This window comes from Labrus mixtus, chromosome 10 (assembly GCF_963584025.1).
Source record: "Labrus mixtus chromosome 10, fLabMix1.1, whole genome shotgun sequence".
Taxonomy (NCBI): domain Eukaryota; kingdom Metazoa; phylum Chordata; class Actinopteri; order Labriformes; family Labridae; genus Labrus; species Labrus mixtus.
In genome coordinates this window covers 7,292,523-7,305,993 of record NC_083621.1, presented here as the reverse complement: position 1 = coordinate 7,305,993, position 13,471 = coordinate 7,292,523, and the positions used below count along the sequence as shown (strand labels likewise).

Below are 13,471 nucleotides of genomic sequence, written 5' to 3'. Positions count from 1 at the left end.
TTGAAGGAACAGGGTGCCGTTCCTAAAAATCTTACATATCACTTATAGCTTGAAAAAAGTAACGTACTTCCGTAAAGACAATCCAAAATCTCAGCTCAGGGACAAAAAAAAAAAAAGCCCAAGTAGAATTAAAAAATATAACACTTCCACAACTGTATGGTGTGTGACAGTGAGCAGGAATTCTAGGATTGACAATATAAATGTGTTATAAAGGCACAAATGATCCATCTGATGACATTACGTCTCTTCATTATCATCCTGAGAAATGCACAAAGAGTCATGACTTAATATAAGGGCAAGAGTCGTACCTGAGTCCATAAAGCACTGTGCCGTCAGGGTGCAGACGGATCATCCTGTTCTTGACGGTGACACCATGAACGAAGGACTTCTTGTCGTTCAGGAAGTAGGTGTCGGGGACCCACAGCTGGTCTGCCACCCGGTTATCCAGAGTCAGGTTGTAGGCAATCTCAGAGTAAGACAGACGCTTGTCCCGCCATGCTTGCTGGAAGTACATGGTCAGGGTGTAATCCTGGAGGACAGAGAAAGGGGGGGAGGGGGGAGGGGTCACTTAGTGAAGACAATGCAGGATATCAATCATTCAGACAACAATGCTGATGTTAATTAAATATTCTATAAAGTGAGACGGTCTGTATTGAATGTGTAAACCAGAGCGCGGTACATCCATACGCTGCATGGTTCACAAGAAGGAGATTCAGAAATCGGATAGCGTGTCATCTGCCCAGATCGCAAATAAAACCACATTCAAGTGAACGTTCATATAGAGTATTAACAGCTGAATTAATAAGCTACTAGGTAAATTCTCACAGGTTGGACAGAGCCTCAGACCCACTCACAGAAAAGGTCAGAATAAAATGATGGCAACAGTTGCACGAGAAAAGACGCTTAGAAAACGGACATGTCAAAGGAACAATGTGTTTTAGCCAGTTCATGTCTGAAGAACGGAACATGACTTTGTCAGGCCGTTGATGGTTTAAGCACATATCATATGTAATCATGCTGATAATGCACTGATGATGCTTATTGCAATAGACTGTAATGTTTCCAGCCTGTTTGTTGTTATTTTAATTGCCAGTTGCTTAAAGTTCATGTCATAGAAGTCAATAATTAAATTATAAATAAAATATTTTTTTAAACTGAGATTACCAAGTTACTGTTTAAGAAGAGTCGGTTTTGAACAAAGAGATGTCAGACATTTAGATTTCCTTTACAGGAATTTAAATGTGTAATCATGAAACACAAGTACTTTTAATCAAAGCTGCTTTGATTACATTTGTTTTTTCAGTTGAAACTCCTAAATTGTTCTAGCTTAAACATTCTGGGCTGAAACCTTTTCATGAAATATGCATATTTGTGATTTACAACAGACATAACTAATGATTGCCCAAAAACCTCATCTTCAAAAAAAAAAAAAACACGGCTCAGCTCATTTTAGCTCTATTTAGCTTTGCCAGAAACATCTCTTATTGGAAGAACATGACTTCAAATATCTTTGAACATTTAAAATGTTCATTGAACAGTTAAAGGACTGGATTGAGATCTCGTACGGGCATAATTCATCTCACAGGATGCCAAATAAAAAGGGCTTCAGTAAAGCTTGTTTTTGCGACTGAATTGTTCAGCTCGTATCAGTAGAGTGTATATATTTCCACTCCTGGGAATCATGTCAAGCATAAGCATTGTGTCATCTGAAAGTGACTCTATAGACGCCTCACAGCACGATGTATGGACTCAGCATTACGAGAAGGTCAGCTGAAAGGTTGTCAGTGTTATGAAAGGCCACAGCTTGTAACAGAGAACATGGCGGCTGGGGATGCGGTGTTCATATTCAACTGTCCTCACTTAATTTTCAAACTGAACCAGAGGGGAACTTTCTCAGCAGGCTGAGTATTGTCTCGCGCTAAAAATATCTGCTTCCACTTGAATGGACAAAGACACTCTCTGCAAACAGCCAGTAGATTTCCTCCCCGTCTCTTTCTCTGCTGGCCTTTGTTTCTTCTTCGGGGCAATAAACGACCTAACTACATAGATTCAGGAGAGATTTTAACCTTTGCATCGATACAGTACAGTATGTTTTCTACACATGCTCAGAAATGTAGAGGTACACTGTATCTCCTCCTCTCTCCATCTTTTCTCTGCTTCTCACTCTTATAAAAAGACTTACACCCACACAGCCTCAGTAAAACACAGCACTGCAGTTGGATCTGCTCTGTTGCAGTGTATTGCAGTGCAATCGATGAGTAGGAAAACAAATAAAAAAATACGGCCCGTGAAATGAGGCCCTTGAGCTTTTACTCGAAGCAGCCATCATCATTACTTTTATCGCCGTATTTCTACGTTTCCTGAGCCTTTTTTTTTCTTTCCATCATGACACTGTGAAGCAATCCCTGCTCTCTAAGTCTTATCGTTCAGTGCATGCAATGTGTGCGCCACTAAAGCGCTGCGTAAAAAGGGCATCTAAAAATACATGAGCTGCTGCCATGTTGATTTTTTCAGGAGTGAAAAGTCAAGCGAGGACGGTTGCGTCCTTATCCTGTTTTACAAGAGTTCCCAGTGAACCCTCCTCTCAGACTCGCTCCCTCTCTATCTCATTATCAGCCCCTCGATCGGATGTCTCTATCACCTTTGGGATCGTTAGCTGCCGCCTGCAGGCTCGGCATACTTCACCCACCGAGGCAGTGGCTCCTGCAATAGGCTACGTTTCCACCATGATTTGCCGTGCTGATGAAGGAACACGAGGAGCAGGAATTGTCAGAGGGGAAGTCGCCACAACCCTCTCTCTGACTAAATGAGAAAACTGAAGTAAACTCTCAACTACAGCCCCGCGGTAACAATCGGAGCAACGTGATTGTGTTGGAGCAGAAATTATTCAGCATCGTGCAGGCACAAACTCACACCAACCATCCCATATGGGCTCCTTTTGGCTCGAGACAGTTTTTGGTAGAATGGGAACGAAATGTCCTTTGACATTTTGGTTAAAAAAAAAAAATTGTTTTAAGGGAGCATGATTGTGTGTGGTGTGTCACCAACACATTTTGACTTTTAATTTTTGCATTCATTGCTCTTAATTTGTATATTTGACACTAACAGGATATGATTTAGAGTTGCAACCCATGGTTATTATAGCTATGAAACATCATCCCCTTTTAAACAAAACTGAAAAGATGCAAATGATATAGCTGGAGCCCATGATTCAACAAAGGCAAACATTAAAAAAATATCAAAGACGTACCATGTACTGACTTCAAACACAGGATTCAGCGAATCTTTACATTTGTGAAGTCATAAAATGTGCGAGCATTACTTATAACCAATCAAAAAATTGACCACATGTTTTGCAATCTGTTCCGTTTAAGACTCAACATACAAAACAACCCCCTAAAACCCCCCTGTAAAAGGTCAAAGTTGAAATGACCTATTGAGGAGCCCAGATGACAGATCTAGCTTTTAAGACAGACAGAGTGTAAATGTTGAGAACCATTCACTCTCTGTATACTATAGACACATAGTTTACACTCTAGTGGGTAGTAAATATTCATTTCTTCTTTCATTCATTTGTGTCTGTCTTTTCCATGTATCCCATCAGACAATGCTGTTGTTCTCTGACATGTTTGTACATTTGTTTATTTGTTAAGATCCCCATTAGCTGTAACCGAAAGCTCAGCTATTCTTCCTGGGGTCCACTACGTTGAGCATTAAAGTGTGAAATGTGGGCCGCTGGTGGCGCAGTGGTTAGAGTGCACGCCCCATGCATGGAGGCTGTAGTCCTCCAAGCGGGAGTCCAACCTGTGGCTCCTTTCCCGCATGTCATTCCCCACTCTCTCTCTCTCTCCCTGATTTCAAACTCTACCCACTGTCCTATCGCTCTAAAGGCTCAATCTGCCCAAAAATAAAAAATCTTTAAAGGGTGGAATGTTAGCACACACAGGTGCTTCACAGTATTATTGAAGCTAATAAAGTGAATCAATTTTACACTTAGACACTCAAACTAAAGAAGTGAAGAAACACTGCAGTCAACTTGGACAGAGCCATTTGCCTTTTTATTCCTAGCAGACATTTTGATTTGTCACAGAGGTAAAAAAAAAAAAAAAAAGAGAGGCTTCACATGATAACATGAACAGGTTAGCTCTGCTCTGCTCTGCTCTAGTGTCCCAGCGACCACTGACAGTAAACCAGCATTTACAAGACCAGGACACTCAAACCAGAACAACGTAATGGATTTACAAAGAGAAAAAGAAACCCTGAACACTCTCACTCTTGTTCTGTTAAGTAGGTGTGTGTGTGTGTGTGTGTGTGTGTGTGTGTGTGTGTGTGTGTGTGTGTGTGTGTGCAGTTCCTCATTGTGTACCTTCAGAGCTCTCAGACTATAGGGATGCAAATCTCCCGCACACAGAACACCTGGGCCTGCACGCTGCCTCCTGGCTGTGCTGTAAAATGGCAGCATAACTACAGCCTCACAGATGGTGCTGCTTACCAACGCTCGGACATCACTTGAGCTCAGAGAAGGACACGAAATACAGCTGCCTCCTACCACTTTCTCTAAGACTGAATAGCCCGGGGAGATTATTATTATTTTTTTAATGGCGAATGTTTCACTATTCTTGTGCTACGCAGACACACAGCAGGAAACTCATGTTGTTGGTACGCAAATAAAGTCACCCCTGACCTCGGAATTTGAATTTTTCCCGCCACATATTTTGTAAAATTTGAAGTAGGCCTATATTTTAGCATTACTTTCCTTTTTTTGGTTAAAAAAACAAATGCAGCTCTTTCACTACAAACTACAGTGCGTTCACCTAATTAAAGGATCTTTTAAAGCAAAAGAACAGCATTTAATCACATTACAATGGCAGACACCTGTAAATGAAGGATTTAAGGATTTAATTTGGCTTTGTGAATCTTGGGGTAAAATAATTTCCCAGTAATGAACAAGACAATTAATGTGTTTTGTGTTAAGATTCTCTTACTCCACAAATAAAAGATGGAGAACAAGAAGCAGGTGAGGAGGATTTTGCAGCACAGACATCAAAAAAAAAAAAGCAGCAGATTACTGAGACACAGAGCGTCCCGTGCTGGAGTGTCAGTCTCCAAAGCAACCTTCAGTCTCCTTGTCACAAGAAGCACTCCTCAGGAACTCCATTAACATCACACACACACACTCACACACTGACATATATATAAATATACACACACACACACACACACACTGACATATATACACACACTATTTCTCATATAAACATACACACACTCACAGCCTGCCCAGTGAGCGTCAGTGAGGGAGACATCTTGTGGAGAGCACCAACATTATAAAAAGGAAAAAAAACTGCCATGATGACGGCCGTGAATATGAACATGATGAAGGTGCAAAGGAGGCGGGCTAACTTAAAAGAAACATCAGAGCTGGTTTGTACAGTGGCAGAGTCTCACCGCAGACATGTTTAACAGACCCCATTAACAATCTGACACAGCAGTGACGAGCAGTACTTTTGTGTTTCCCTGAGAAAAATCTGACAGGCTGCAGCTGTAACAAGATCTCCATTACAACTACATCAGCTATCACCACTGACATGGAGGGAGCTGCCAATAGACAAAACATCCTGCTCTGTTTGTAGGTTTAGTTGTAAGAGCTGCTGACACTAGCGCTCGTTAATTCTATACTATGTGACCTCTGGTTGGTCGATGAGTAGCTTTTAAGTTTGCAGCTGTTTATGAGTATATGTGAGCACAACTAGAGTGACTCTCATTTTTCGAACAAAATTATTGTCTATATCATGAGGATGCTTTGTCTTCTTCTTTACACTATGTTCTATTGATATTAATAGATGTATAGGGTATAATTGACCCCCTTACCCCACCTGCCATAAAAAATGACTTTTCAGGATAACATGAACCAATCTTTGTGAATCCACTTTTTCCACAAAAGAAATGCAGATTTGTATTTGCAAAGGCCCACTATGCATCAAGATGCCCATTTTACAACTTTTTGTAAGACCAATAGAAAGATTGTCAAAAAAGAAATGCTGTATACATTCATGAAATGTATATTAAAAAACATACAAAACTATATATTTAAGAACTGTGTTTGATTGTCATTTCTGGAGTTTGTCACTTCGTATAAATGTGCAAAAAGTTTTAAGAAGAGGAGTTATCGCTTAAAATTTACTTTGCAATTCTTATTACTCGTAATTTCATAAATAATTGTTGTCCGGAGAGCTATCCAAAAAAACTGATCCATCAAAACTGAAGTGTGATGAACTTGTATGAGAGTTGGTGTGTGTGCTTCTCTCTTTTCTCTGCAGCTCTATGTGAGCAGACAGACGTCTACCATATTGCAAACACTTTCATCTGCTGTGTCCCTGCAGCAGAGGGGTCTAGCAGAGGCAGAGGGATGGGTCTGCCCTTAATAACAATGTCTGCTGTACACGGCCACGAGGAGACGACCCGGCGTTTGGATAACTACAAGCTTGAGTGCAGACATCTTTGCCTCGTGTCAGTTTGAATCTACAAGCTGGAGGAGGTGCCACGGCGGCTCATCCACTGGTCAAGCTGAGTTTGTTGATAATGGTGCTCTCTGTGTCCCATTAAGTATGAGCTTCAAATGTAATACTAGGGGTCAAGGGGGAGTTAGTGCAATCTGAATGAGTAGCTGGCCGCGCTCGTCCTGAGGGAAGTGACAACATGGACGCCTTTATGACTCTCTTTGCAATGGGTCATTTTTCAGCTACTTAGCTCCAGTGGAAGAAGTGCCTGACAGAATCATTTAGGGAGTCATCAGCACAGTAAAGGCCTTTGATGGAGCCTGCTAACTCCTGCACCAGCCATTAAGAAAGAATATCGTACAATTTACACTCCACATTTTTTGTGTTGATAATGAAAACAAACTCAAATAAAAGTAATACTCTCACATGACTTTACTGTAAATTACTGTATGAAAGATTAGATGCATCAGAAGAAGAAAAAACTATCTGTTGTGTTAATAAAAAATAACTATTAAAATATTTGACACAACATGCCAGATGTTTCAGACATGCACGTTTTAGTAAGTGTTTCTAAATTGTATGCGTTGGAGCCTTCACAACAAGCTTTGCTGTCAAGCATGCTGTAATTATGTTTTTTGAAAGCTTAAGGTCTCTTCTGTCATTTTATATTCAAACAACCCCTATATGGACACAGCAATAAACAGAGAACCTAGTGTGCATGTAAGAAAGCTGCAGGATTAAGTGTTGTTCTCCTGCTTAAATTATGCTGCTGACCATATTAATCTGTTACTGTGTGTCCATTCAGCATAACTAATGACATTGTTCTGGACAACCTGCATTCTAGTCTCAAGCTTTTTTAGAAAGATCAGCATAGCAAAGAGAGCCGAATCAAAGCTGCACAGGATGCACAAGAAGAAATCTGATCAAATATAAGAAAATTGTGACTATATCTGCAGAATAATGTTCGTATGTTGTTGCTTTGATCAATTATTATGCAGCAAAAATCAGATAAGAGGTCATCACAGAATCGTGATTGGTAGAATTTCAGATAATAGAAACACTAATCAAGTTATTGCTTAAGTACATTTTCATACAAATTTGCAATTATGCTCGATGCAACTTCCCAAATGTGTGAATATTTCAGTATGCTCTTTTATATATCTTTCTAAACATGGTATCTTTGGTGGCTGGCTGGACAAAACAAGCAATTTGAATGTTGCTCTGGTAAACTAAGGCTTTTTTAGACCATTTTACAAAGTCATAGATCAACCCCTTAAATTAAAGAAATAATTCATAATTCAACAGTGCAATAATCCTTAGTTTCAGCACTGTTTAACCATCAACATGTTGGTAATTCCTTGGATAATTAGCATTTATTAAAAAACAAAATATCAACAAAATAAAAATATGTCTTCTCTTTAAATACAAACAACCATAACCTGAATTATAAATGAAGAAAAAGTGTCTAGAAAAAATAGGCCTTATTTGCTTTTCCTTGACTTCCCCAGATCCACCAAAAAAAAAAGAAAAAGAAAAAGGCTGCGTTGTCATGGAAACACTGAGTAAAAATAACACAAGCTTATTTTCCACAAGCTCAAAATAAAATGGAACAGGATCAGTTTGGACAAACAAGATCAAAATGGTTGCAGACACAAGAAGAACCGCGTCTCTCACATGGACATGTGGAGGACGTCGAGGAGGGCCTGCTCCAGGTTCCTTCTGGTCATCCACCCCCCCCCCCCCCCTTCTCCTCCCCCCTCCCTCCTCCTCATCTGATGGCCAGATCCCCTTACTCATGTAAAGAAACCAGCGCCTGTCAGGATAATGATCGTAATAAAGGGAAAGCTCACGCCCCACTAATTCCTCCATCCCAGAAGCCAGCACAGCTGGTTTGTTTAAATCTTTTAATTCACAGCCAGCTAATTAACATTCAGAGAGCAGTATTATAATACAGGCAGTGCCTCTTAACAACCACCAACTTCAGGTGTTTTACATGTAATTAACAAGCAGAGACAAGGAGAGAAAATACTAATTTACCTCCCTTCTCATTGCAGCCTTGGAGTGCAGCTTATCATATGGATGCATGTAGAGGATATTATTATGCAGCACTGATGCATCACTGAGACAACACACACCACTTGTATTTAATCAGCTGCACTGGCTGTGCGTGCAGAACTCTCTTTTTAATGCACCGTAACCAGAGTTCAGTTACTGAATCTGTGATTTCAGCAAAGACAAACAGCAATATGCAAATGCATTTTCAGCTGCTCAGTGAGAGATGAGTGATGAACAGAGAGAAATTGAGGGTCTCCGCCATGATATCATATCTGTGGCATATTTTTCACTAACCCCTGTGAGTCAGTAGAGCCCACCCAGCAAGGATGTGTGGTCACACTTCGGACTCGGAGGACACTTCCCTCTCAAAATAGCACATTTGTAATGTCATGCAGGCGAGGCGGCGTCCACGCTGCCGACTGACCTGCTCGTTTTTATCGCCCGACAACACGGCTGACCTTTGAGCCTCAACGGGCCATCACTGTAGATCACACGGAGAATGCATGAAAAAAAAAAAGACTGCACCATGGCACACACACATGCCTAAAACATGTGCACATTACACAGAGACAACTGAAGACTACAAATACTAAGAAGCACTCAAATGCCACCTCAACTACCATCATGCCCTTCATGTCTGAGCAGAAGAAAGATGCCACAATGGCTTCAATCAGCCTGGACCAAAACCCCAGAGTTCATTCTCCACCAGAGGCAGTCCTCCTGTCTTTAATTAGAGGAGCGAGCAGCTGTCTGCAACCAAAAAACATGCTTACCACCATGACAGCCGGACGGCTCACAAACACCGACTTCAAATCCAGTCCAATTCGTTCACTTCTGACAGGAGAATACTACATTTACCTGAAGGATCACACACTGCAGGTGCAAAATCCAGCCAACTTTGGTGGGATTTAAAACAAAAATATTCAGATATCGACAGAAAACCTGCAGGTTCATCAACAGCTACTTAAAATGTAAAGTCAAAAGATCTGAGTAAACAAAGGCTGTGTGATAGTTGTTGCTCTAAAGATACATTTCTGTGACCACTTCTTTAATGTTCAACAGCACCTGAAGGTCCTCCAGGTTTAAACAGCATGAAACTGACTCAGCACTTATTTTGTTTATATTGCTTTTTTTTTTAGTCTGAATAAACATTTTAATGATTGTGAAGCAAAATGGCGACAAATAATCTCTTCAATTGTGTTTTTCCCAGATTTCCTATTTCCTAAGAAAATCAAGCTTTTTAGGCGGTTATTTGGGAAAAACAAGACATTAACTTTGACTCAGTGGAATTTATAATGTAAATTATTTTCATGCGTTAAATCAAATTTGTTTAAAATGAAGAGTTGTTGAGCAAACAGTTCCTAGATTAGTTGCAGCATTTAATTGGAGGGTCTTAATACTTGGTACTAGTGACTTATTTTGGGGGCTATATGTACTATTGATTTTTCTCTCAAATTTCTGTCTAACTTCACGTAAACCCTTCACATTAAGAGGAGAGTAGAGCCTAGTTTAAAAAACCAAAGCCTTCACAAACACATGCCAAAACTGCTCGGGCCTCAGGATTATTCTAAATGATGGTAGATGTTCCACATTTTTCAAAGGAGCTCGTTCAGCCGAGTGGCCATCTTGGTTTTGAATCTTCCCCTTTGTCAAAGCTGGAAAACAGGCCGATAGAGAATCAATATGAGAAACGGACTGGCTTGAAATAAGATGATTTTTCCAAACTTGGATCCGCTTAAATAGAACAACAGGGGACATTTACGCGAGGGGTTAATAGAGCAATGGCTGAATCTCTCTTGTGGGAACAAAAGGTCAGCAGAAGTTCCGTCCTGATGTGAATAGCATTAGAGATGTTGAAACCGATCAGAGTAACCTTCACCTCTCTACCACCCTCATCTTCACCAGCTTTATCCTCTCTTCTCCCCTTGTTGTTGTTTTTCCCTCTCAGCACTTTAATCTTAAAAGCGGTTGCCCCTGATGAGGACGATCAAAGCAGCCCCCCCTTCCACAGGTCACCAGCTCCATTCTTGTGATCACGCAGCACGGTGATATTATTGATTTCTCTCAGATCAATCTCGTCTTTTATGTAGCAAAGACAGCTGGACGTGAATGAAGGAGGAAGAGGAGGGTAATCTGACTTTGCTATATAGGTCTCTGGAAAGATTTTTCACAAAGTAACAACAAAAAAAGAGGTTTGGGTACATTTTTAGATTTGTTGTTTTACTTTTTGTCTAAAATTGCATTTGCAGATGTGGCAGAAGGAGCTTTTCTAAGAAATAAACCAAATGAACGCTCGCTCATAGCCACAGGGAGATGCATGACGTCAGCCGCCATTCACTGTTTGTGCACAGTTTTGTTTTTGTTTTATACACACACACACACACACACATACCGATGTAAGAAGCAGTGTCTTTTTTCCAGATGAATGCTTGCATAGATGCCTAGTTCTTAAGTAAGATAACCCTTTGGAGCAAGGCAGAGGTGGATTACATGGCTGCTGAGCCCAGAATCACAGCCAGGGATCCAGTTGAAGTGGTGGGAGGGAAGAATGGAGGAGGGAGAGAGTGAGAGAGAGAAAAAGAGAGGTAAAGAGAGAGAGAGAGAGAGAGAGAGAGAGGGGGGTTTCTATTTCAAATCTCCCCGGACCCCCAAGGCACTTCCGTTCTGGCTGCATCCTCCACCAAAATAAGTAATTCCCATCAAAGGAAAAGCTCGGACCATTCAGTGCTGCTCCTCATCCAATGCAAACTCGCATCCGCTCCTGTGTTCATGTGCAGAAAACTCATTGACTGATGCTTAAAATGACCCACACGCGTTTGACAGGCTGCCAAACCTGACATCGACTTAAAAATGGTTCAATTAATAATAGAAAGCACATCTACTTCCATTTCCTACTGGCAAACTCTTACATAACTGGCTCTATTATGTTGCTCCATGGAGAAGCTGCTTTGTAAATGATCTTTTCTCACACTCTGGATTCTCTGCAATGGCTGTGGTTAATATTTGTCTGAATGCATCCAAAGTTTCACGAGCAGAACAGCACACGAGAGCAGATGTAATGCAGTGGAGCTCTACTTTCTGCTTCTCTGCCTGTCTGTCTGTCTTCCTGTCACATGGATCAGTCGGTGGTGCTCTTCCATGTGGGCTGCTGAACTTTTCCCCCTGTCCTCCCCCAAGTCGCACAAACCTTTACATCCATGCACCAAATTCAAGCCTTTTCCCCTCTTCTATTGGTTGCAACGCTGTGAGACCAGACATTTATTATTAACAAAACTGCTTACGTCATCTGACAAGTAGGGTGTAGATCGTTTACGTAGCTAGGATTGGACGCCGAATTAAAGCCTTAGAAATAAAGAAATGATGAACACAAAATGATTCCAGTTTGAAGAAGAACAAGAACAAGAACAAGAACAAGACGAAGAAGAAGAAAAGGAAGGAGAAGAAGAAGAAAAAGAAGAAAACGACGAGGGTTGACTTATTCATTTTGTAGGAGCCTGCATGAAGAAGAGAGAGGAGGAAGATGAGGAGGAAGAGGAGGGGGTGCGTGTCAACAAAATTACACCACCGAGGCTTGACAACGTGAAGCAGTCAGGAGGAGCACACACACGCGCGTGCACACACACACACACACACACACACACACACACACACGCGCGCGCGCGCGCGCGCGAATAACACATGAATCCAGCTCTCCGCGCGCGCAGCCGGGACTGTGCGTCCGAGTGCGCCAGTGAGTGTGTGTTTTGAATTCAAATGCAGCAGCATCACACCAGAGCTGCAAATGCGGAGACTGAGAGGAGGATGGCGATGATGTGTTTGGCAATGGAAGCCTTCCAATTTTCTTTTCACGAGACGAAAAATGTATTCACAGTTCGCCCCAAACCTGGCTCACTTTATCCCGAGCTCGCTCTTACACACTGACCCGTGCTAAGTAGCCCCCCTTCAGAATCATTCCAGCCATGCCAGGCACAATTGGAAAAATATATCAGGGTAATAATGATGAAGATGCACCTACCATGTTGACTTCAGACACCATGTCTATACTGGCTATGTCTATATTCATCCCCACCGCCACCGGAGCACCTGCGGAGGAAACCAGGTGTTAATACAACATATATGTACAGATCTCCCAACATGTAAATTTAACAAATTCGTGACGCGCTCGCTCAGGTTGCTCTCCTCCACCTACAGGAGACTTGTGCATCACCAGCCTGAGCGGAAAAAAAACCCCTTCGTGTTTAACGCGAACATGAGCTTAAATGCTGCTAATTTGATCATTTTAGCGGGATAATCAAACATTGATGAGCAGGATCGATCACATTAAAAGCCTTGTCTCATCTCCTCATCAGCTGAAATATGCTCATCATTTCTCAGAGCCTAATTGGAAAGGCCTATTTGGCTGTGAAGGGATGATTATGTAAATTAAAGCAGATTTTGCGATTCATTAAACATGTATTGCACGTCAGGAGGGCGTGAAAACATGACATTCCCGTTTTTCAATTTTTCTTCGTTACCTCCAAAATCTGGCCTCAACCGAATGTCGTATCCGTTCATCAGTCTGTCCACTGTTTCTTTTACCAGAGGCATATTGCTCGGATCTTTGAGATCCTTGACGCTGGGGAGAAAAAAGGTGGTGTAATGCATAAGAGCTTATTAATATCACACACTCGAGGCACGGCTAAATGACATGCGAGGGAAAAAAAATACCCAAAACAGGCTTTTACCTTTGAGTCCAGACAAAAGTCACTAATAATGAAAAAGTCAAAATCCCAAAGTGGTTTTTCCTGATCCTCCCCATCGCAACAGTTTTTGAGGTGGTCTGGCGATGTGAGGAGAGCGCACATCCAACTTACTCCAGACGGTGCAGAGGAGCCAATGAGAGGCGCATGCGTGCAGCCAGCCCAAGATCAAAGAGT

The 13,471-nt window shown here is 41.5% G+C and overlaps 2 protein-coding genes across 3 annotated transcripts in view; one reads left to right on the top strand and one right to left on the bottom strand.

Annotated features, from left to right (window-relative positions):
• Window positions 1-13,443, bottom strand: part of gabrb2a (gamma-aminobutyric acid type A receptor subunit beta2a) — a 33,365-nt gene extending 19,922 nt beyond the window's left edge. Inside the window, exons 1-4 of one of the 2 annotated variants that reach the window (XM_061047830.1) lie at window positions 13,280-13,443; window positions 13,070-13,170; window positions 12,571-12,638; window positions 309-529 (exon numbers count right to left, since the gene is read on the bottom strand). In XM_061047830.1, the coding sequence (XP_060903813.1) occupies window positions 309-529; window positions 12,571-12,638; window positions 13,070-13,170; window positions 13,280-13,353 (464 nt within the window). In that variant the 5' untranslated portion in view covers window positions 13,354-13,443. The remainder of the gene's footprint in view (window positions 1-308; window positions 530-12,570; window positions 12,639-13,069; window positions 13,171-13,279) is intronic. The other variant, XM_061047829.1, reaches the window with a different exon arrangement.
• LOC132981790 (cytochrome b-c1 complex subunit 8) overlaps window positions 1-13,471 on the top strand; it is a 372,615-nt gene that overhangs the window by 319,155 nt on the left and 39,989 nt on the right. The gene's annotated exons all lie outside the window — the stretch shown is intronic.